At 39.5% G+C, this 24,241-nt stretch overlaps 2 protein-coding genes across 7 annotated transcripts; both read left to right on the top strand.

Annotated features, from left to right (window-relative positions):
* Window positions 1-2,014: 2,014 nt before the first annotated feature.
* LOC103716343 (carbon catabolite repressor protein 4 homolog 1) lies at window positions 2,015-15,613 on the top strand. 5 transcript variants are annotated; one of them, XM_026808189.2, is made up of 12 exons: window positions 2,016-2,723; window positions 8,451-9,213; window positions 9,730-9,816; window positions 9,898-9,990; window positions 10,063-10,149; window positions 10,243-10,332; window positions 11,221-11,274; window positions 11,373-11,464; window positions 11,794-11,908; window positions 11,983-12,133; window positions 12,281-12,434; window positions 15,322-15,613. In XM_026808189.2, the coding sequence occupies exons 1-11, from the start codon at window positions 2,575-2,577 to the stop codon at window positions 12,424-12,426; spliced, it is 1,827 nt and encodes a 608-aa protein (XP_026663990.1). In that variant the 5' UTR covers window positions 2,016-2,574; the 3' UTR covers window positions 12,427-12,434; window positions 15,322-15,613. The 5 variants fall into 5 exon arrangements, with proteins under 5 accessions (XP_038972167.1, XP_026663990.1, XP_008802524.1 ...); XM_008804302.4 differs by having other exon boundaries at window positions 2,016-2,732; window positions 9,907-9,990; XM_026808188.2 differs by having other exon boundaries at window positions 2,016-2,732.
* Window positions 15,614-18,427: 2,814 nt separating this feature from the next.
* LOC103716344 (non-specific lipid transfer protein GPI-anchored 6-like) lies at window positions 18,428-21,736 on the top strand. Of its 2 annotated transcripts, XM_008804306.3 has the most exons (4): window positions 18,428-18,552; window positions 18,799-19,157; window positions 19,459-19,548; window positions 21,330-21,736. In XM_008804306.3, the coding sequence occupies exons 2-4, from the start codon at window positions 18,806-18,808 to the stop codon at window positions 21,449-21,451; spliced, it is 564 nt and encodes a 187-aa protein (XP_008802528.2). In that variant the 5' UTR covers window positions 18,428-18,552; window positions 18,799-18,805; the 3' UTR covers window positions 21,452-21,736. The 2 variants fall into 2 exon arrangements, with proteins under 2 accessions (XP_008802528.2, XP_008802527.2); XM_008804305.4 differs by lacking the exon at window positions 18,428-18,552 and having other exon boundaries at window positions 18,559-19,157.
* The last annotated feature ends 2,505 nt before the right edge of the window (window positions 21,737-24,241 follow it).

Here is a 24,241-nt window from a genome sequence, read left to right as displayed (position 1 = left end):
TATTTGGAGTCATATAAATTTGTAAGCTTTATTATTATTTTATATAATTTTCTCTCTTCAATGTATGCATTGGTTATTTAACACTCTAGAAGCACTTTTTCGCTTCATTCAATCCACTCTTATTTCTATTACATATATCACCTATCTCATTGATTTTATATAATTAATCCTAAATAATGAAACTAAGAGTTAAGATCTTTAGGTATATTAAATTTGATCATGTTAAAAAGGTATATTTATTAAACTATTTTTTTAGAGTAAGAGGGGCTAATCTTCATCTTTTCTATCTTATACTGGCCTTGCCATTTGAATTCGATTCCAACTAGAACCCAATCCAATCTCTTGCCCAAGTACTATTCGAGCAAGCACTCAATGATTAAACTTTCTAGTTTTTATTTGTGTAAATTCAAAAATTATGCAAAAATGGTGGTATCATCTTCTGCCATTGGTGTGAGGAAATAGAAGGTTCAATTCTTGTTGAAGTCAATACCCAAGCATGAGGTGGATATAAGGTAGAAAAGGTAGGAATGAGATTTTTGATATAATTCTTTATTGGATAAAAATCTTACCCCGTGTCAAAAATGAACTTATCTAGATAGTCTCCCTAAATGCTATTCTGAATAGCCATCTCCCTCCCTCTGTCCCTCTCTCTCTCTCTCTCTCTCTCCCCGTGACTAACCTCAATAGAAATACTCATATTATGCACTTAATGTAAAATAAACCATCTAAACATGAGACCGTTAACTCTTTATTACTTAGTTTATCCATAAATAGTATCTTTCTTTATATAATTCTTTTTATTACTACGAGAATAACTAAACATTATATTTTTATATTTTTTTTAGTTTTACACTTGACATAGATTTCATGTGCTTGCAAAGTAGTATTTTATCATTTTTTTTCTTAAGTTTCAACCAGTGAAAGCTATAATTTGCCCCATTAATTCTATTTTAAATTTCAATTTTTATCCAAGATCTTACTTTAACAGTAAAAGGAGTAAAATGACAAGCCCTCTTTCCTACACTTTGACAACATTTTCTAATAAGCATCAGAAATCAAGGTTTGCCGCCGGACCTTGTATCAGTGCTACACTAGCATTATATCGGTACGACATAATATGGGATTTTTTCAGCATACTGAGTATCGGCACGCCTTCCGTACTGAATACTGATACAGAATCGGTATGGTACTATGATATGGGATGTACCGTTCGATTTGGCCTTGATAATGTGAACCCTACCAAAAACCATCCACCTTCCTATTGATAATAAAAAGTTTTAGATCAAATAAATCTACAATTGTTTGTGACTCAAAAGTAAACAATATGCCATTCTACAAGAAAAAAAATTATGTTTGATATTAATTATATGCATTACAACCGACAAAACTTACTATTTTTGTCATATCATTTTTTTACTATTTTATATTGCCCAATCAATCAATTTGCTTTACCGACAAAAAGCAAAACGACATTCTATCCTCCGAGAAAGGAGGCAAAATGGTGAACCTATTGTCCATAAATTTAAAATATCTTCCGATCGATGCGCAAAGCAACTCAACCCTCTTGCCTCCGCGAAACTAGGTCTCCACATAAGTAATGTTTCCATAAAAAACTTTAAACTAAGATCAATATAACCTTCTCCATTATCAATTATTATTTCAAATTATGAAGAACCAAAAAAGAAAAGTGCTTTGAAAATATACCTAGGTGCACATAATTCCAACCTGGCAACTTAGCCTTGCAAGCACTCTTGCTCATCACCCTAATTTCTATGAGTTGCATTATTCTTCTCATGCATGAAAAGGTAAGCCCAACTCCCAAAAATAAAGCTTGCTTTCGGAGTATATTATCCATTAGACCCTAAAATGCAGAGAAGAAATGTAAGACTCCGTCTATTCCCAGGGATAAGAATAAGGAATAATGACAATCTACGAGAAAAATTAGGAAAGAAAAGAAAAAAATAAAAAGGCAGTTCTGTCCTCACAGTCACCTTTAAATACAGGAGAGACGACCCCCAAGAGAGAGCGAAAAGCGAGCAACCCCCACTGCGCCCAAACCCAGAAGGAAAAGCTCTCTTCGAGCAGCGCCGCGTCTCGGCTTCTCCCCCCCTCTCATCCCACTCCTCTCATACCCTTCCTTTAAACCCTAACATTTCTCCTCTCTTTCCCTTCCCTCCCCCTCTCCTTCTCCTCTCTCCTCCTCCTCCCAATCCTCGAATCGCTTCGCCCGACCTCTCCCCATCCTTTCCTCCAGGGGTTTCCAGTTCGCGATCGAACTCTCACCAGCGAACGTTCTTGAGATCGATGTCTTCTTTCTTTCAGCTGCCCTAGGGTTTATCCAAAGAGGGAGCCTCCTTTCTTGGTTTTGCTGGCATTCGCGACGTTTGATTCTAGGGTTTAGATTGGGGAGGTCAACCCTGGCGGAGTCCATGGTTGGGTGATGGCGGATCCGCGCCGCTTCCGCCCCCGGTACGGTGATAATCTTGGATTCGTGGAGTTGGCGTGGGAGGAGGAGGTTCTTGGGTTAGGGTTAGGGTTTGAGCTTGGGAGCGAGGGATTTGAGGCGAGGGAAGTATGCTGAGCGTGCTGCGAGTCCATCTGCCGTCGGAGATCCCCGTCATCGGCTGCGAGATAACGCCGTATGTGCTCTTGAAGCGCCCAGACAACTCCATCTCCAACGAGGATGTCCCCGAGTCTGCCCCCATCAACGGCTACTGCATGAGGTATAAATGGTGAGCGCTCTCTCTCTCACTCCAGATGCCTTTTCTTGACATAGGCTTAACGTGTTTCTTGATTCTATTGTGGTTTTTGGATCGCTAAGATTTCTTTATTTTGTTTCCCTCTTGGATGGCGGCTTAAATTTTCATATTGTGATAGTACTGCTTGTCATCTGTTGCCAGTCAGGATTTCATTGTTTTGGAATGATGATTTCTTGAATTCGTTCATGTGTTTTTAAAGGCGTATATTTCATCTTGATGATGCATTTTCTTGTACCTTTACTATTTCGGATGCTTACATGAGTCTAATAATTTTTTGAATGCAATTTATCATGGAAAAGTGTGATATGCTGTTTGCATTGCCTGAATAAAGTTAAAGGATATTGTTTTGTTTCAAATATTTGATAGACAACTTCCGCATCGTGGGTTTTAAAGCTTGTACGAAAGTTGGAAGCCAAGATGAGCTTTTTAAATCTTTTCTTGCTCATTAGGTGTAGTTGTTGATAATCATGTGGGTACTATAGATAGTGAAATATCCATATTGATAACCTGCTGGTTTCATGGTTGCTGCATGCCATTACTTACCAAAATTAGTTAATAATATTTGTATAGTATGAGGCTTATGCCTAAGGACCTGGAGATATATATCGAACAGTGCTCTTTCGAACTGAAAAATGTATAATCCATTTTTCTGATATGTATAGATATATTATTATGTTTAATGGAATCTCATAGGCTATTTGGGATGATTTGTTATATTTTTGCTTAGTAAATTAAAATCAATCAGGGTAGACGCTTTCACATGGTGAGCATGCTTAGTTGACGATCCCAAAATTGTTATGTATGCAGATTATTCATCATTCTGGCCTCATAGGACATTGGTTACAAGCTTTGTGCTAATTTTGTTGCATTTACTTCAACATTTTATGTGAAATGCTATCATTAACTCTCCAGATGCTTTTGTTAACCTTGCAAGAACATCAGACTAATTTCTTTGATATTTTTAAGCAGTTTGTTTTCTAATATGACGTAAAATCTGTAGTGATAATGCATGCATTTCATTTTTATCTTGTTTGTCTCAAGAGTTATTTGAATGAATTCCTAATGAAAAGAATATGCTTACCAGCACAATTTCCTCAGTGAAGAAGCTTGACCTTCTAACTTTTCCCTTATATTGTGGTTCAAGTTTCATAGTTTCTAGGTCACTACTTTACAGAGACAGCTTGTGTGCATCTTCGTTTTTCCAGTACTCACTTATCCAACCATCTTTGCTATTTAATTTTTACCTGCTCACTGTCTAAAGAGATCTTTGGATGCATCAGGGTGTTAATTTTTGAGTTGAGTTTATTAAATCTAGAATGAGCGCTCCATCCACCGTAGCTGTTCACACTTATACGATAATTCATTTGCCTGTTGTTTTAACATCTTTTTCTGCATGTATTTCTTTTACTGGCATACTGTTCATTTTTTTTTCCTTATACCACATTTATATAGAGAACCATGACTTGATTTGGAGTAATTAAAAAAGGGGTAATTCTTTATTTCTCCAGCTGCCTTGTTTTGGAAAGTTTACACTATCCATCTAGGTTGTTCATTATACCCAACCCAAATATAGACAATTTAAAATCAATTTTTGGGCTACTCAAAACAATCAAGATGTTAATCCCTTTTATCAGAATACGCCGACTAAGGGCACCGACTTCATCAGGCACTTAAACTGACATTGACCATGGGCATAAATATTTTCTCATTGAATTTCAAATCAACCATTATCCTTTGTTATATCTGGGGTTCGCCATTTTGGGCCGAACCGTACACCCTGTACCAGTTAGGTACCGGTATCTGGAATGAAAGGCGTATTGACACTCGGTACGCCGAAAAGACTTCATACCATATCGTACTGACGCAGTGCTACTGTGGCACTGGTACAGGATCCGCTATTGAAATGGCGAATCTTGGTTATATCTTTTATGCGGTCAAATAGTACATTTTTCTTTGTATATGATAGAACTATCAAAGGAATAAACAAATGGAATCCAATGAAAACAATGCCGTTCTCATAGTTAGGAATACCACAGTATTTGGCAGAACCCGTTGTTGTCGTGTACTTTATTACATACCAAATTATGTGTCATACTTTATTTTGTCAACTACTGGATTTCTTTACTTTTTTTTCCCTATCGCATTGCATTGTTCACCACATAGACTTTGTTACTTTGCCACCTGGCATGTACTAATTTTTGGTATGTGCTATGCATGTGGGAGGAAATATTGATAGCTTCCATAGAGATGTGTGCACAATGCCTGCATTAGCAAGACTTATTATTGAAGTGAGGCCTCGTAGAGAAGGCCATGCACGCTGGGCTTTTGTCTTATACTCCAAGCATGCAATTTTATGTTGATAATTGGCAAAAGTGCTAGAGTGTCTGAGATCCCTCAAGTGTCATACACGATAGCATCCCAATAACTAGGTGTGGGGCTACAACATACGTACACACATACATGCATGTACATATGTATATGTACTATTTAAAACTCACATGCAAAAGCACATTAAGAAAGGGAAGTATAATCAAAATTTACAATTGGATATACTTAAATATAAAAATCCATTAAATATCATATATTGTTCGAGGCATTGATCTTTATAGCTTGGAAATAGAAATACTTGTCATATGATCATTACTTTTTATAAGATAGAGCTTCTCCTATTTAGTGCTTGATTAGTATCTAATGGACAAGTAATTAACCAAAAAAGGAAATCACTAACATGTTTAATATTGTTCTATAAAAGTTTAAAAAGTTGAAGACTATAAATTGATTGGAGTTTGCTGGATTATGAAAGGCTCTATCATCCAACAACATTGATTATTTTTATTAGGGGTTAGCTGTTGCCGTCCAGCACCATCACTTGCTTTAATAGGGTTGACGATTACTTGGTTTTAATAGCACTGAAAAAATTGTTTACATGGGCACAATATTGACTAGTCATTTAATCCTTTGTTAATTTTGTCTAATACTTCTAGGATAATTAGTTTATTTTAGCTATTTCACAAGTTTTGCATCTGTAGATAAACACATCGTAGTAAGCTTAGGTAAAAGGAGACAATCAAATAAAATATAAATGGGTAAAGATAGATAAAATAAAAAATGGGTAAAGATCGATAAATGACTGCCTTGAAGTACCATTAAATCATTGGTGTCGGTTTTGGATGTGGAGCTTGGTGGTGTTTGGAGTAGGTAAAGTCATAGCCATTGATGCGGTGTGCGTTGGGGTTGATTGGATTTGATTGTGTGACCCACTGTTATTGGTGTTCATTTGGAATCAAACCACTTCCTCTAGGCAATTGAATAGTGGTTTTTATTGCGAACTTGATTCACTTGGATTTTTGTTTACTTCGGTGGTTTTAAAATTCATACTAGTTAATTATTGAAATAATACAAAGATACAAATTATTTGAAGCAAAAATAGACTGTTAAAGTGTAAAAACAAGAAACATGTAATAACTACATAAAGATTAAATTATTGATAAAGTTTATACTTACAACATAATAAAAACTGTGATTGAATTACTAAAAACAGCCCATCTCACTAACATAAAAATTCTCAACAGTCTTAAAGTCGTCATTGGAGATTCCTTCGTATGTAGTAGTCAAAATCTATCCTCTGTTCTAAAGCAAATTTCTGTTTAAAAAAATTAATCAATAAAAAAAATGAACAACAAGAAGATGTACAAAATTTTTCAGTACTCAATAACTTCATGCTTTTCTTTGATCTACTAAGAGGAGAAGAAAATAAAGTTACTTCTACTTGAGGAGCTAATTTAAATTGTAAGAAAGAGAAGAAGGTTGATTTCTTGTTGCTTGAAGAGGAGGATAAGTACAAAGTGGAGATGGGCAAAGTAGGGAGAGAAGAGTATAGGAGAGAATCCAACTACAAAGATTCCAACCACATAGAAACTTTGTTAGAGTAATACCTACACCATCTCTGCCCCCCCCCCCCCCCCCAACCCCAAACTTATGAAAGATGTAATCTCTATGATTTGATAACTAGAGGGTGTAGTGGTGACTAAGGCACTGTGGTTGTGCAATGACTAACTGCTGAGCGAGAAACCAATCCCTTAGAGAAAATCTAAATGGAGTGCTAACAAAGCAAGTTCTTTGGTCTTGGATCATGATGAAAGTTCATGAACATGGAAGGAATTTCTAGAAGTAAGCGAGAAAGTAAACAATTTCGGTTTGGAGGACGAGGATACTCTTTCCAAATCTGAGGCTGTGAATGTTTGTGGAGGGAAATTATTGTGCTTCTATGCAGTATAATGTAATCCATCATTTGTTGCTTATCTGAAAAAAGTGAAATTGAAAAGGGGAAAGAGAAAGACATATTGCTGTTTATCAAACACTATAATGGAATGGCTTTGAGTTTGCAAGTTGTTTAAGATATTCCTTGGATACATGTGTGCATAAATGCATGTTGATAGTTATGTACCTAAGTCTCAAACAGAAAATGAAGAGGAATGTGAGAGAGAGATGCTGTCTAACAAATGAAATTATGGAATGACAATTGGTTCTTGAGTTGTTTAAATTATCCCTCTGGTACAATTAGGGTTACTTAAAATGTATTAAGATAGTTGAATTGTCAAAAATTGTGATAACTTTCTAATGAAAACATAATGACCCTTTAAAAAGTATTCATTGAAGGCATAGTGGCACTTTGTTTGAAGTATTCAACACTTGAAACTAAGAGTGCCCCTGCATGATACTTAAAAGAAAAGATACCATGTGTTGAGCACTTTTAATGTCGGTAGGAGACATAAAGGTGGATTGTGTCATGTCATATTATATCCTGCAGTTCCAATTTTGTGGAGTTACATGTTGGCTTTGTCTAAGTTCAGGATGTGGAGGTTGGTATGCTTTTGAAAATGTTGATGCTAAAAGTTGTTTTGCATGCCAAATATTAATTATCTAAGATTGAATGTAAAAATTTAGAGATTTTGTCATTTGTAAATCTTATGGCTAAATATCTAACAAAGATGGTTAAATTGAAATCATAAACTGAGAAATGCCCCTTATATTTTCAATGGAAAAAGATGGCTTTTATGGTGGTCATTATCATAAGTTACCTTGAATGGTGGGCCCTAAGAAATGCAATTATGTTACCAAGAATCCATAAATTATGTCTGCACTATCATACCCACGATAGCAGTCTAGGTGCCAGTTTTAAATGCGATACTTGAGGCTTGCAGGAGAAGCTGGGTATTGTAGCTTTGGTGATGGATTGTATATTGCCTATGAAGATTTTTTTTTTTATAAAAAAAATTAAACTTACTAGAGAAAGCATTGTGCAATGCCAACAAGAATAAAAATTTCATAGAGTGATCATAATACAACCCTGTGCCTGCTATTGGGTTTTTTAAAATACTCTGTTTTAATAAAAGTATCACTTTATGTTTATCTTTCACTTTATGCAGAAGTAATCTACCTGATCTTTTGAAAATTCTTATGTGGTAACCTTAATGGAAGTAAAATTGAATAAATTTCAGTTTCCTTGACAAAATTTTTGCTACCCCTGCTGCATGTAAGTTGAAGTAATATTGATTGGAAAGGTAAATTATTTTGACATATATTGTTGCAGATACGATAGTTCTTACAAGTTCATAATTGGAAAATGTTTTTCTGCTTCTAGTGGGTATAACTGAGTTTTTCAAATATATTTCTTATTCTGTTCTGCAGGTATCGTGTACAAAGTGATCAAAAATTTACCGTATGCAGTGTACATCCAACTGAGCAAGCAACATTACAATGCCTGGTTTGTGTAAAGGCAAAAGTACCTCTTGCCAGGAGTTTCCATTGCACGCCTACGTGCTTTTCAGATGCTTGGCAGCACCATCGTGCTTTACATGAACGAGCAAGTACTGCTTCAAATGAAAATGGAACAGAGGAGGAAGAAATGTTTGGACGCTTTAGTAGCACTGGATCTGGGGTTAAAAATGCAGGGATTTCTGCTTCGACATCTAATGCTGGCCAGAGCCCTAGCCTGACCAATGCTTCCACACCAATATATCCCACAACTGTGGCAGAAAGGAGTGGTGATGGCTTGTTTGAAGTCGGACGATCTAGGACGTATACACCCACAGCTGATGATATTGGTCATTTTCTGAAGTTTGAATGTGTAGCAATAGATGCAGAGACAAAATTACCCATAGGAAATACAAATACCATTATGATGTCACGTGTGATACCAGCTCCAACTCCAATTCCACGACGCATGATTCCAGTGAATGGAGTTGATGTCTTGGGCCATATGGATCCTGATAGCCGCATTGCATCTTCTGGAACCTTCTCAATTCTCTCGTACAACATTCTCTCTGATGCATATGCGACCAATGAATCATACAGCTATTGCCCCTCTTGGGCTCTTTCATGGCCATACCGCAGGCAGAATTTGTTACGGGAAATTATTGGTTACCATGCTGACATCCTTTGTCTTCAAGAGGTACATATTTCTGATTTATGGTATTTTTTTTAATATCAGAGAGTATCATATAAAGTGGTCAGTTTCTAGAACATTTATCAGCTGTTTTCTGGTTCCACCACAACTTTCATGGGGCTTGATTACTGAATTTCTGTTAGGTAGAAGAATCCCGGATATCACAAATTGATAGCTTTTGAGACTTTAATGAAGAATATAAATTTGGTTCGCTCATATCTTGTTTTTGATTTGTAATTTAAAATGATGGCATTAAATCTCAGATGAATTTCATTAGTAAACTTATAATACAAAGTCTCTGGCCATGGGAAAAAAATATTGGCCTTGTGCTTGTGTCTCTCAGAGATTTTTGGCTCCTATTTCTTTTCTTTCCACAGCTTAAACAATACAAAGATGTTTGTGCTGCATTGTGGTTATCACTCCTTACATGGCTGGTCTCATATTCAAAATAAAACTATTACTATGTTCAGTCTTGGGACAGAATTGTGCACACTGAACATGGCATTGCTATAAAATTTTCAGGTTCAAAGTGACCATTTTGAGGAGTTTTTTGCACCAGAACTAGATAAGCATGGATATCAAGCACTTTACAAGAAAAAAACATCAGAGGTTAACTTGCACATGCTCAGTTGCTTCTGGAACTTTAACTTCCGTTGCTTTCAGCTTGTAAATATGGTTAAGTACTGGTAGTTGGTTCAGGTTTATATTGGAAATCCGAATGCAGTTGATGGTTGCGCCACATTTTTTCGCAGGGATAAGTTTTCACATGTCAAAAAATATGAGGTAGATACACTTTTAGATTAGTCATTGAGTATTGTTATGTCATTTAGCTGATAAATTCATTTCATTTTGCAGGTTGAATTTAATAAAGCTGCCCAGTCTTTGACAGATGCCGTTATTCAACCTAGTCAGAAGAAAGTGGCTTTGAGTCGATTGATTAAGGTTGCTGGCTTGCACTCAATTTAAGATTTCTGAGCTTTTACTTGCTTGCGAGTTTTGTTAAAGTTCCTTTATAACTGTCTTCCTCGTGTTTAGGATAATATTGCTCTTATTGTGGTACTTGAAGCAAAATTCAGTAGTAATCAAGGTGCTGATAATCCTGGAAAAAGGCAGCTTCTTTGTGTGGTACGTGAAGTTCTTTTCTTTTTCTCATGCTAACTTCTTCTGCATACTAGTTTTTGTTTGGGTAGATGGATATGTTTGATTTTTTAAGATGTTTGTCATATATGACTAAAGTCTAGACTTAACATTACTTGCATTGTATTTCACACTCTTTTATGACATCACCTGATCCATACAGAATTTAACTGGGCCACCCAGTTTCCTTGGATGTCCACATTGGCTTTTAGTCTTAGCATGGAGAAAATGGCTTGATGTTCATACAGTCTGGCACACCTTTACAAGCTGGTGCTTATTTCACCTTCTCTATGAAGGCTTGGGAAACCAATCAATGTCCACCCAAGTGAATACTCAATTATATTTTTCTTATAATAATGTGCCATATGCATTATGAAAACAGTGGTTGATTATTACGAATAAGGTTAGAAACCTTGCTGGACCTTTAGGTTTTAGGCTTGTGGCTTGCATCTTTGGTGTCATCTGTAAACAAGTAAAGCACGGATTCCTTCAAGTGAGGCTGTACCCTAGTCCAGCATTTGCTGGGGATAAAGCCCAGTCTGTCCAGCCTATCTGTTTTTCTGTCTTTCATCAGTAAATGAGCCATTAACCATGGTAGACATAACTGCAAGTCGTAGAGAGTAGCTTCTGTTCTATATCACAATGCTAGTATGAAAATTATTCTTTATTTGCTTGTCTTTATTGTAGAAAAAAATCATTGTTGTGCCTTGTGCTGATATGATATGCAATTTCCTGTCATCTTGTGCAGCCCCGCATGTGTTTTTATAGTAAGGGTGGGCATGCTGTGTAGAACTGCTGGTGTCCTTTCATGTACTATTATTCATTTATTGGGGAGCTCTTCTAACCAGCTGTTTCTGCTCTGGCCTTTCCTTGCAGGCAAATACACATGTAAATGTCCATCAGGATCACAAGGATGTTAAACTCTGGCAGGTTCTGAGTTCTATCATATTTCAATAATCATATGTTTATTTCATGTTTGTTTTTCGTTCCGATCGTCTTGAATGTTGTCATGGATGTAATCATCTCAGGTGCATACTCTTTTAAAAGGATTGGAGAAAATTGCTGTTAGTGCGGACATTCCAATGTTGGTGTGTGGAGATTTTAATTCAGTTCCAGGAAGGTATGCGGCTTTATTCTTAGTTTCTTTCAGTGCTTTTTCATGTATTCTTTTATGTGTGTATTTACACATACATGTACGCTCGCACACACATATATATAATTCTAAAATATTTAATGAGAATGTTGTGGATGTAGTGCTCCTCATGCACTTCTTGCAATGGGCAAGGTAGATCAGCTGCATCCAGACTGTATGCGGCTTTATTCTTAGTTTCTTTCAGTGCTTTTTCATGTATTCTTTTATGTGTGTATTTACACATACATGTACGCTCGCACACACACATATATATATATATAATTCTAAAATATTTAATGAGAATGTTGTGGATGTAGTGCTCCTCATGCACTTCTTGCAATGGGCAAGGTAGATCAGCTGCATCCAGACTTGGCTGTGGATCCTCTTGGTATTCTGCGCCCTGCTAGCAAGTTAACTCACCAGCTTCCATTGGTAATGTTCATACGTGCAGTACTTGATCTGAATCTTCTAGTATACACTGTGTTAACTTGTAACCTGTATCACAGGTTAGTGCATATTCTTCGTTTGCGAGAATGATGGGGATTGGTCACAGCTTAGAGCGACAAAGGAGGAGAATGGATCCCACAACAAACGAACCTCTATTCACAAATTGTACTAGGGATTTTATTTGCACTGTTGACTACATATTTTACACAGGTAAGCAACGTATGTAATTATTATTATAATTTAGTGAATTGGCATTGTTTTGTTGTTGGTTTTTTTTATTGGTATCTGGAGATATGTGGAAACCACATGTTCAATTTGTTTTAGTTTTTAAAGTTGTGTTGCATCTTGTGGTTTCAGCGGACTCTTTGACAGTGGAATCACTATTGGAACTCTTGGATGAGGAAAGCTTGCGGAAAGACACAGCTCTTCCTTCTGCTGAGTGGTCGTCTGATCATCTAGCGCTTTTAGCAGAATTCCGGTGCAAGCCTAGAGTCAGACGTTGAAATTAGAGGTGCATGCAAAGTTTCTTTCTTATTTCTACTTTGTTCCATTTTTTTCTTAAGCTATAAAAGACATGAATTTATATAATTTTTCATGTGCGTTATGCCGTTATCCATCAAGTTACTTATTTTGTTTCCTTAAGATCTCATGCATATCTGGTGTTTTTTTAAAATATTTTTAAGATGGACTAAAAAACTGTTGGAGATGATTCTAAAAGATGTATGAACTCTTATAATAATTGTGACCCTACAGGGCTTTGCTTGCTATAACCAATAGAACAACAATTAAACACTCCTACTTTGAAGCTGATCTGAAATGACCTAGATGTTAACTCCTAAAACACAATCTCAACAATTTTCTTATGTGGGTGCTAGCTGGAATTAGATTCCGTAGCAGTGATAGATCATATTTTCTTCTTATATTCAAATAGTTAACCTGATATTTTGCCCTCTTTCCCTTTTTATTCTTATGTATCAAATATTTCCCGGTGGTGAAGCCTGGCCTTGAACTTGTGATGGGCTTATAAAAAAACTACTATAGTGGCAAAACCATAGACTCTAAATCCCACAGCTGAGAAATTTCTTTCTCCAATGAAATGGGGTATATATTCTGACCATGTGCTTTCACTGCTTGATGTAACAATGTGCAACCTTTACTGTTGGTGCCATTCACGGTGATGGTTGTTTGTCTTCCGTATGCAAGGACAATTGATCTTTTAGCCATTATCATGACAACAATGTGATTTGGCATGCAAATTATCTTAATGGACAGTTGTGGGCATTCGCATAGGATTGGTTGAATAAATTAGATTTGTTCATTGTATTTTTTTGGTAGACTGGTGTTTTAATTCTCATTGAAATTATTGGCTTGATTTAGCTCTAAGATGGAGGTTAAGAGTGTAACTTCATAACAAGTTTTGCACGAATCCTAATTTGAATAAAGCATATGATGGATATAAGCTGATTACTGAACTGAAGTAGAGTCCCATGCATGCACTTCCTCAAAGCAGCTCACTCGGCGGCATTCTTGGAGTACACATTGGGTCATAATGTTTTAATTCCATTCTATGGTCAAATTTTCACCGGGTCCGATGAAGCTTGGTCGAGCCTAGGTCTGATGAAGCTTGATTTGTTTACCACTATTTCAAGCTTGATTTGCTCTTAATTTCGAAGTGGGCCTAAAACAAGTGTAATCGATCAGCTTGAAAATCCGAAATCGGGCTGTAAATGGATTCAAGCTTGAACCAACTTAGGTTTAAGCTTGAATCAATTGGTTCAAGCTTGAATCAGAGCTTGGTTCAATTATGAATTAACATTTAATGAACTAAAAAATGAAATAAATTCGAGCCCTAATAGCGCCGAGCATGATCTAGTTGGGTCTATTTTTTATCTTGGTTTGGAAGTTACTTTTGAGTCTAGATTGTTGGTTCAGGCTCATTTAGGTTACATTCGAACCAATCCTGAACTAAGCTTTTTCTAAGCTGAGCTTGGGTTGTTCAGGTGGTTTGCCACCCCTAAGCTATGGTTCCATGGACATCACGTAGCAAGGACCGTTAATGATCAACGTGAACTATATGAGTACAATGTCTTGTGCTAACAAATTAGGGATGAAACTATGTAACTCTCGATATAAAGGGAGGAGCATGATAATTTGGAACCTGCAAAGTGCAACGCTAGGTAATTCCGACATTTTTGACATTTCTTTTGGTGAACGAACAGTCCTTGTATGCATTGCCTGTGTTCACTTCATTCCTGTAAAAATGTAATGTCATCTGAGCTTTAACCAATCTTAAGCTTTCCTAGGCCTGTGTTGAGTATAATGAAATTAGAGTTTGATTTGTGGACTTTGTGAGCTAAACCAAAGATGAAGAATATACTACTTGTTGCTGCATGTGACTATCATGGACCTAGTTCAGAAGTAACTGGTAATTACATCTGAAAAGACCATCTGGCATTTCGCTTGAAAAAGTAAAGACCATCTGGCATTTTTTTCCTTGCTTTAAGAATGCCCAAATTTTCAGACCGAGTTGTTGGGGTGGCCAAGGATATTAAGGTCACTGGTTAACATATGCTAATCCATCCATTATGATGGATACCATTATGATGGCTAATCCATCCATTCATACTTATGTTGAAAGTGGTCTTGTTTCTTGGAGTATAAAGCAAGGTTGCTATAGTGAAAGCAAAATGTAGGTTGGTTTAACATATGCTACGTCTATTTTGGAAATATACTACTTTAAATGGAAGTATCATGTTTCGAAGCTTCAAATAAAGGGAATGTAGTATCTTGTTTGGACCTAATATATGTCTGTGAAAGTAATTGCAATAACTAGCTGTCAGATGGCATGCCGATTAAGTTAGGAAATGAATAATAATGCCATTTTTCTCTTTCCCCTGTTGATTGGTTTTTATTTGGAGTGCAAATCTTTTTCAAGACTGAAACCCTTGATTTTGTCATTTTGCTATATTGGGCTCTGTTGCTAGACCTACTAAACGAGTGTGCATGGCTTTTTTTACCTGCTTGATGTTTGGTTCAGGTCTTTCTTTTCCCAGTGATTAGATTGCCAAATGTGGCCCTAGCACAATATTTTTGTGAATTACAGTTACTATAAATAAGTCAGGTTGAAATTATTGAAGATTATTGATTCAGATACTTTCCAGTCAGAAAAACAGTTTCTTACAGCTTTTTCGTGTGAAATAAAATCTGTTGTACTGAAATGGTTATCCTATTTTGCTGCGCCCTATTGTTTTCTCTTCGTATTGCTAGAGGAATATGGGGGAAAAACTGAATTCGTAGACCTTCCCCCCCCCCCCCCCCCCCCCCCCCCCCCCCCCCCAAAAGGTTTTGACCCTCCTTTTATTTTATTTTATTTTTTCCTTGTTGACTCTGGTGCGCAGGTCCTTTTCTCCGTCCTGCTTGGCCTTGTTTGTGTTGTATGGGAAATTGGATGATAAAAGGTCCATCCGGTAATGCTCTCAAAGGAGGTAGAGAATTTTCATTGTGCTCTGTGGCGATGGTTCCCTTAAGGGCTCATTGTGGATCTACTTGTATCATTGTCAGTGTCTCAGAAAATTGTGCAAAATATGTTTTTTCTAAAGAAAACTTTAGCCATTGTCTAGTATAATTTTTTCAGAAGGTTACCAATTACAAGTTCAGGATATAAATTAGACTTCGTTTCTTTCCCTCAAAGTGGAATGTTGCACTTTAACCAACCACAACCACGATATGCCGGGAACGTTGAGAGATCGTTCTTTGGTATTATATCTGAGTTACGTCTAGATTTTTGCTGACATTGAATCAACTGGAATATTATTTTTTTGGAACCCCATCTTCACACTGCATAGCAGGTACCATTCTAGAACTTGCTATATTTATATGAAATTGTTTGGGTAATGTAATTGGTGACATAACAAAGTGAGAGATGAAGATTATGAACGGGTGATGTTATCTGCTCGAACAATTAATAATTGCTGGTTGTCTTTCCTGACCGGTATATTACTCAGAATTTAAGGACCTTCATCAATCTAGAAGAAACTGAAATGGCATCAAATAAGTAGGGCGAGGGACTGTGTCTGGGTGGCAGGTGGATCGAGCTCTTGAAATTGAGTTGGGGGAAGGGATGTTGTGTCGAAGTTCCTAAAATAATATTCAAGTTTTAGAAGAGAGTACTGCGATGATGGGCGTTCTGGTTCTGTTTTTTAATTTAAATTCAGATTAGAAGGTAACAACAAGCTATCGCAGGTGAGATTGGTTTCTTTACTCTCCTATGTTTGTGGTTGTGGACACGGGTTCCTGAGAGCCTAGGTATGTGCTTTATGTGACAAGTAATTGTTTATTAAGTAGATGCAATGCTATGATGGATGATTTAAGAATGGGTTCGAGACCCATCCGAAACAGTTTTGTTTTCCTCCTCCTTTCTTAAAAGCTTTGGAGGCTGATCGTGCAATTATTGTGGGGCCAGAAATTTTAGTTGCCTCAGTCCCTCGAGGCAGCCGTCCTTAATTTGAAGTTGGGTTTATAATAACCTGTGCGTCGGAGCATTTTTGAGCCATCCGTCCTTGGTTTTAACAAGCCTTCGCAACTTCGATTGTTTCCTCCTCTTCGATAGCATTCGTTCTCAACCTAGAGGCGTCTAAGCTAGATTCATGTGCTCTGATTTTGGATTCACTGGTTCTTGTTGCAATGTAATGAGTTGTTCTGAATTTGTTTGTTTTTCCTTTCCGACCCCGCACTTGAATGAATACTTGGGATTTTTAGCCAAAAAAAAATTAATACTTGGGATAGCCTGTCTCTTCCCTGAGTCTGTAAACTCTTGAAACATTTGTGAAGAGTATGAAGCAATTCAGAATCAATTAGGTAGATGGATGATGTGTGTAAGATTGGGAGAACTCTCAAGGCACGTTTGGTTTGTAAGGTTTGCGATAAGAATTGGAATGGATTGAAATAAAAATTGAAATGGTCATATTTTTTGATACATTTGATTCGTGATTGGAATCAGAATTGGATTTGAATATTAGATAAGGGCTCGGATTGAATTTTGGGAGATTGGGATATCTTAATCTCTCTTAAAATTGGAATGAGACTTTCATCAACCAACCGGTTAGAATAGAAGTAACCCATTTTCATTTCCATTTAAGCACCAAATCCTCCCCAATGAAACATATTCTTAAACTCTAAGATAGGAAGATCACTTCCTTTCTTTGGCAGAGCACTGAAGTGGCTCGTTGTTTTGCAGCTGAACTGTATTCTCGTTGTTCTTTTCCGTTTCATTAAAGTTTATTCAAGAAAAGATACTTATTGAAATGTCCATGAGCTGGTGAGTACGTCATCTTTCATAATTCACTTGCTCATGATTAATCTATCATCATGCTAAACCTTATCACACGGTTAGGTTTCTGATTGGATCGTGGCCTGGCCGAATTCCTAATGGAAGCTGGAACACATGCATACCGACCGTGCTTGTCGTAGATATCCTCATTCCAGGCTAGCTTCGGATAGCTCCAACTGTTCGCGTTGCGCGCTCCATCGCTTTAATTTTGACATACTATTTGCGACTCTAAGCTACTTGTACTTTGCCATCTCCATCTTCACGGTTGGGCTGGGTCCCTCTGCAGTCATGTTCCATGACACAAAGTTAAGAGATGCTTACGCGCAACCACTCTCCATCATTGAGAAAAAACCCAAGAATTATGGGCACATATTGTGGAACTCGAAAATCTCAACAATCTTATTTGGTCGCTGAGACCAATAAATGAAAGCTCAAGAATTTTATGATGAGATATCCAGATGTCTCGGCTGATATAGATCGACTAAAGAAAAGGATATTAACCACAGCGATCAGGAGGCTAACCACTAGGAAGCGAATAACTACTATGGCAAAATTTCCACCGATGTATTGCAATATTGGTAATAGTGTTATTGGCTGGCTTTTGTGGCTGGATGGAAACGCCAAGAGTATTTTCTTACGAGTCTGGCCAACTCGATGGATTGATCGCCAAAATCTCTCTCTTAAAAGACCGGACTTGGCATGTTTCTCTTAAAGCTAAGGAGTTGTTTACACCTTTTGGTACCAGGCTTCATATGGTGCTTGCTTCCTTGTTATATTTTTTTCTTTGCCTTTGCTTCTCTTCGAGAGCATGCACGTACTCTTAATCTACTTGATGAATTTGGGCTCCTGATCATTTCCTCTCAAATAAAAAAAAGTTGATGTATCATAATATGTCAAACAGAACAAAGAAGGTAAAAAAAGAATGTAAATCTTTGAACAATGAAGCATGCTGTTGCCTCAAGTCAATATCTCATCCGGATGGAAAACGTGCTTTTTAAGGGAGAATCCATATCTATACAGACGGCAGCATCCTTTCCAACAATTGATGCCTCTCCAAGTCTATATCATTTAAAACTAATCCATGAATGCGGGCGCTGGCATGGTTAGACATTGCTTTCAGCCTGATGCTATCTATCCGCTTTAAATGGTCCCGATTATTGTATCTTTCGTGCGAAAGAGATCTTCTTTTGCGATGTTAGATCAAGTCTTGCACCGCTCTCAAAGCATTGCGAATGCTTTCATTCATCTAGCCATATAGATCTTGATCGTGCGATCCAATAGTGGATTGGTGCGAAGAAAGGTGAATCTTTTTGGTTTTTTTTGCACGAAAGATGCTTGGTCCGTTTTTTAATGTTTACTGTACTTGGAGACAAAGATCCAGCTTTCGCTTCCTTGAACAATTCAGCGAGAATTGTCCATCCTAACCTGCAAACACCGTGATTGCTACGAAACTGCACCCACCTTTACTTATTTGAGAAGGTGCAGGGACCTGCCAATAGATCTCCGATCCATTATAAACTCTAAGTAGTCTGAGTTCTCTCTTCAGGGGCAATATGGCAAGCTTCAACCTAGTCCATTACGCTCAGTCGCCGGCGTTCGTTGTTTTAATGGCCATGAGCTTGATCGGCTTTGCGAGCTCGGACTATGCGAGCGACCGAGCCGAGTGCGCCGACAAGGTGATGGCGCTGTCAACATGCCTCACCTACATGCAGGGCAGCGCCAGAGCTCCCACGCCAGACTGCTGCAGCAGCGTCAAGCAAGTCGTGGAAAAGAGCTTCAAGTGTGTCTGCGTCCTCGTCAAAGATCGCAACGAGCCAGAGCTCGCTAGCTTCAAGGTCAACGTCACCCTTGCTTTAGGTCTCCCTTCCAGGTGCCATGTTCCCGCAAACGCTTCCGATTGCCCAAGTAAGAAGCACACTCAGCACTCGATCATCAATCTCATTAACACGAGATGCATAAATTCATTCTTGCACCTGCTTCCTGATGCTTCTGATCATTAGTCCCAGTTCGAAGTAACTCACTCACGGCTCTCATATATATATATATATATATTTATTTATACTCTCTGATGCACTTGGCTAAATGATCATTCTTGCTTTCTAACCAGTGTTATTCTCTCTATATATATACATATATGTAGAAAGTTAGGAACTGACTCTCTTTCTGTGCTCTCCTGTTGATGTTTTAACGTGCGGGCATGGTGCAGGACTGCTGAACCTACCTTTGAATTCAACTGATGCCAAGGTGTTCGAGCAATATGAAAATGCGCTTAAAGGGAATTCTGCAAGCAACAGTGGTAATATCTTGTATCCGAGCCTCCTTGTGCGTTTCATCATAGGGTTATTCAGCTAAGCAAGAACAAAGTTTAATGGAACATCCTGTCATGGCCTGGGGCCTGCACCATTTTCTATGGTGTTACACTCTAAAGGAACAAAAAGGTGACCTTGGATGCCACCGCATACATCCTTTTGACGCCCAACTGGTGCATCCCAAAGTGGAGGTCGAACTCAAATATTACTGAGGAACAATTTCTCATGAAATATGTATATATATATATATATATATATATATATATATATATATATATATATATATATTGTTGCAGGGTCGGCACTGCCAGAGCCCTCCTACAACAGCATAGTCCCCACCAATCTTGGACAGAGAAAATGACGGCGTCCTTCCCGAGGTATTGTCTGTTCTGGGAGCCGTTAACCATGCCTTTAGGCGCTAGGCACACCCAAACGGTTTTGTCCCACAAAAAGGCCCTCGGAAGGAAAGGTTTTGGCCTCCCCATTATAAGGGCACGGATCTTTCCGATATCAGGCGATGTGGGACTAAATTCGGGTGCCTCCCACAACATAGCTCCCCAGCGGGAAGGTCCTGTGCCGGTTTTCATCCGACAGCCCCGCAGGCCTAGAGGGTAGCCTACGGCAAGAGGCGCCTTCTACCTGGTGCGCCATCTATTGCAAGGGTCGGCACTGCCGGAGCCATTCTACAACAGCATAGTCCCCATCGATCCTGGACAGAGAAAGCGACCACGTCACCCCCCCCCCCCCCCCCCCCCCCCCCCCCCCCCACACACACACACACACACACACACACACACACACACACACACACACACACACAACATATATAATATAGGTTAGATATGGATATAATGGTGATAAGTGTTGCTGAAGTTAAAAACCTGGTTACTTCGCAGGTAGAAGACAGCAATTAAAAAATTAATTTGCAACCAACCGCTGGTGAGCTAGACTGTGTCCCAGAATGGCACTCAACTAGCACTAAAAAAACATGACATTCTGACCCAGCAGTTTGACTTCATTAATGGTGGATAACATTTTAATTTTGTTTGGTCCTAACTGTTTGGTGCTGTATTATGCAAGGCAGGAATAGAGTAGCATGCATGATCTCTACCACACAGGGTTAAAGACTATGTCATAGACATTTGGCTGAAAAATGATGTTATTAATGATTAAGATCCATGTTATACTTACATTACAATCCTTAATTTATTTTCTTATACTTTTAGTAGATATTAGTCATGTGGTATGAGAGTCTTTGTATGTAACTTGGCTAAATTAATCCAACGCAACTTGACCTGATTCAACTTGATTCAAAATCTGAGCTCAAAAAATTGATTAGGGTTGGATTTGAGTTGTGGAGCTCAGCTTACAAGTCAAGTTGGATTAGGTTTTGGGAAAAGGCCTTAGAATCCCAGGTTATGCAAGGGCTGACATCCAACCCTTCCCAACCAAGGCAAAATTAAATTTTTATAGTCTTTTCAACTAAAATTATACGGACCAAGGAAGTAAATGAAGTTATATGTTAATTATGTAACTTTCTATTTCAAAATTAATTACCAAACTATTTCTCCTATTATCTTTTTTTAAGAATAGCTATTTTTATTGTTCTTTCTCTTTTTTAAAAAATAAATCTAGGCCCTCTTTCAAATGGCGGAGGGTCACAATTGTTGGGCTACAGCTTGATTTGTGTTATTTATTCCTCTACTGCGCCTCGGATGTTTTAGTCTTCTCATCATGCTCAAATTTGATCATGTTTTTGTCGTTCAAGGGAATTCTAATGGAAATGCGTCCATGAGCACAAAGGCAAGCGGATGGAGAATAGAGACGGGTGCTGGGCTGTGGAATTTGTCTTTGCTTCTTCTTGTGCCTCTATTGATTCTTGGAAGCTAGAGAAGTTCTTCTCCATCAAATATGCATTCCGTTTTCAGTGCAAGCATTCAACTGCCAGTAAAACTATTTTATTTGTCTTATGAATGGACTAGTTATATGTTTCTAGCTTTGATGCTCCTCAACAGGGAGTGATTCTGCTAAATTGGAGTACCTGGAACTACTAATTTCTTTGTTAGTTTAGCTTTTTTTTTTTGGTGTGTGTGCACTTTTCTAATTAGCGACTTTGGTTTTCTTCCATGGAGAATGTTTTATCATAAGGAGTGCAATACATGGCCTTCTCACTGGTAAATTATTATTATCGTTATTATTTTAAATTGGGGGAATACTAACTTTTAATTCAAGCTAGAAGCCTCTTTTCAGCGCATGGGTCGAGTAGAAGGATGCGTCCACTAGCGGACTCAATATATATATATATCCAACCAAAATCCTCTAAGGTGCACATAGCCTGATGGGGGACGAAATATATCATCCTGCCCACAATAAAAGGGCCACCCAATTTTGGCCCAATAGACGCCAACACCGGCCAGAATGAACTTCGGTCCGGCCCAGAACCAGCTCGACCTCGGAAGCCTCTTCGACCTCGGATATTCGCCGACTCGCCCGACCAAGTTCGGGGCATTTTCTGTATTCGCCGACTCGCCCGACCAAGTTCGAGGCGCCTCCTGTATTCACCGACTCGTCTCGACCGAGCTCGGGGCGCCTCCTGTATTCGCCGACTCGTCCCGACCGAGCTCGGGGTGCCCTCTCCAATGATACGCCCCGACCCCTGAGCTCGGGGCGCTCTGCCGAGCACACCTCGGAACTCGGGATGTTAGGCTAGCCTTAGCACCCGTCAGGTCGTCCTCACTAAATGAATGATGCGACCTCTCAACGAGCTCAGCTCTGCCAACGGCCGCACCCATATGCATGCCCAAGCCCTCCTACGTGGCCGTACATAGCGACACCGCCACGCCATGCTTTGCTTGCTGGTCCACGACAATCAAGGACAGTACTATGCTACTCCGGCTATATCCTGCTACGACTGTCAACACCTTACCGTTCTCCAGAATGAACGGCTCCACACACCACCAGCAAGCTTTAGCTGCGCGCCATCCAACTTAGAGCCATCCCCTCTTATGATGAGGACGAGATATACCTCTGCCACCTGGGCCTCTCCACAGGGACTATAAATAGCCCTATCAGGTAATACCTAAGGAACTTTTGGCTGGATCAACTGAGTTCCACACTAACTTGAGCGTCAGAGGGCCCTCACCGGAAACACTGGTAAGGCTTTGTGCAGGTACATCGCCGATTGCGGGAGGCATCTTTCACCCTCTTCCTCCACACTCTGGCGGCTCTTACGACTCCTCCGGCGTGGTCACTCTCGGGCCAGATTTGAACCACAACATTTTTAGCGCTAGAGGAAGGGCCTGAGTCGTGATTATGAGGTTAAGGAGTCACGAAGCTCCGAATGCATCAAGCAGCCAGGTACCAGTGCCCGGCCACTTCCTTCAAAGTCCACCCTCTGCAGCGCCCGCACCAGCGGATTAGATCCCTCAGGTCTAGCCAGAGCAGTTTTATCTGCTCGCTTAGTAAGTCCAAGCTCTTACCGCGGTTGTTCAAAGCCTTCAGCCGGTAGGAGCCTCATCACTCACCGAGCTCGACAAGAAAGTCGAGGAAGTGAGGCGACAAGTCCAAATGCTCTGGGATCTAGTTGCGAAGCGCCACAAGGAGCACCACCGATCGAGGAGCAGATCCCCTCGGAGGTTTGGTAAATACGCCCCCCTTGGTTTTGCAGAGTACACTCCCCCTTACGTCTCCAGGACAGAGATCCTCATGAAAATTGAGGATCGCGGCTATCTCCAACCTCCACTAAAAATGTGTCCATCAGGGTTGCGGAAGCGCTCAGATAGATACTACCGTTTCCACAAAGACTACAGTCATGACACGAAAGACTGTTAGCAGCTCCGTGATAAGATTGAAGCGATTGTCCGCCAGGGCCTGCTGAGTTGGTTTGTCCGTGGTCAAGCCAATGGAATGGAGCTCGATGGACAGAGCCCAGAGCCACCCAATGGGCCCAACGACAATTGCTCCAGCGCGGGCACCATCAATACTGCCCCTCTGCATTCCGCACGCTAGCAGCCTCTTGATTTCGGGGGGTAGGGACAAAGCTGCACCCCCATTAGTCCGGGTCCGATGATCCGGGATGTAAGCTACAACCCTCGGACGGGATCTTAGCCCCTCCAGATTAGGGTTTTTAAATTCTAGAATGTATCAATTAATAAAGTTACCCTTTGGGATTTTCCCAAAGTGTCTCCGAAACTCCCTAATGGGCTCGACGCGCTCCGGTTGCCCCTGAAGCACGAGTTATATATTGATAAATCGATAAAGTCGTCCCTCGAGCTCGGCCTTGGGACGCCCTACAGCATCGATCGAGAGCCAAAGGACCTCGCGACTGCAAGATCTATCGACAAAGTCGTCCCTTGAGCTCGGCTCGAGATATCCTGCAGCATCGATCGAGAGCCAAAGGGCCTCACGATTGCAGGATCTATCGACAAAGTCGTTCTTCGAGCTCGGCCTCGGGACACCCTGCAGCATCGATCGAAAGTCAAAGGGCCTCGCGACTGCAGGATCTATCGACAAACTCATTCCTTGAGCTCGGCCTCGGGATGCCCTGCAGCATCGATCGAGAGCCAAAAGCCCTCGCGACCGCAGGATCTATCAACAAATGCGCCCCCAATTTGAGTGGGGGGCGCCTTGCGGTGTCAACGGGGAGCCGTTGAAGAGCACCCTTGTCTGCAGTATTCTACA

Source organism: Phoenix dactylifera, unplaced genomic scaffold, assembly GCF_009389715.1.
Source record: "Phoenix dactylifera cultivar Barhee BC4 unplaced genomic scaffold, palm_55x_up_171113_PBpolish2nd_filt_p 000076F, whole genome shotgun sequence".
In the NCBI taxonomy this organism is placed as follows: Eukaryota; Viridiplantae; Streptophyta; class Magnoliopsida; order Arecales; family Arecaceae; genus Phoenix; species Phoenix dactylifera.
This window is presented reverse-complemented; position numbering and strand designations above follow the sequence as displayed.

What these genes read in the sequence shown, in the direction of transcription:
- LOC103716343 (XM_026808188.2), top strand. Translation starts at nt 2,575, where the DNA reads ATGCTGAGCGTGCTGCGAGTCCATCTGCCGTCGGAGATCCCCGTCATC. An exon ending in ACATCCTTTGTCTTCAAGAG is followed by an intron (nt 9,214 to 9,729) that starts GTACATATTTCT and finishes TAAAATTTTCAG; the next exon opens with GTTCAAAGTGACCATTTTGA. An exon ending in TGACTACATATTTTACACAG is followed by an intron (nt 12,134 to 12,280) that starts GTAAGCAACGTA and finishes TTGTGGTTTCAG; the next exon opens with CGGACTCTTTGACAGTGGAA.
- LOC103716344 (XM_008804306.3), top strand. Translation starts at nt 18,806, where the DNA reads ATGGCAAGCTTCAACCTAGTCCATTACGCTCAGTCGCCGGCGTTCGTT. An exon ending in AAACGCTTCCGATTGCCCAA is followed by an intron (nt 19,158 to 19,458) that starts GTAAGAAGCACA and finishes GGCATGGTGCAG; the next exon opens with GACTGCTGAACCTACCTTTG. An exon ending in GAATTCTGCAAGCAACAGTG is followed by an intron (nt 19,549 to 21,329) that starts GTAATATCTTGT and finishes TTGTCGTTCAAG; the next exon opens with GGAATTCTAATGGAAATGCG.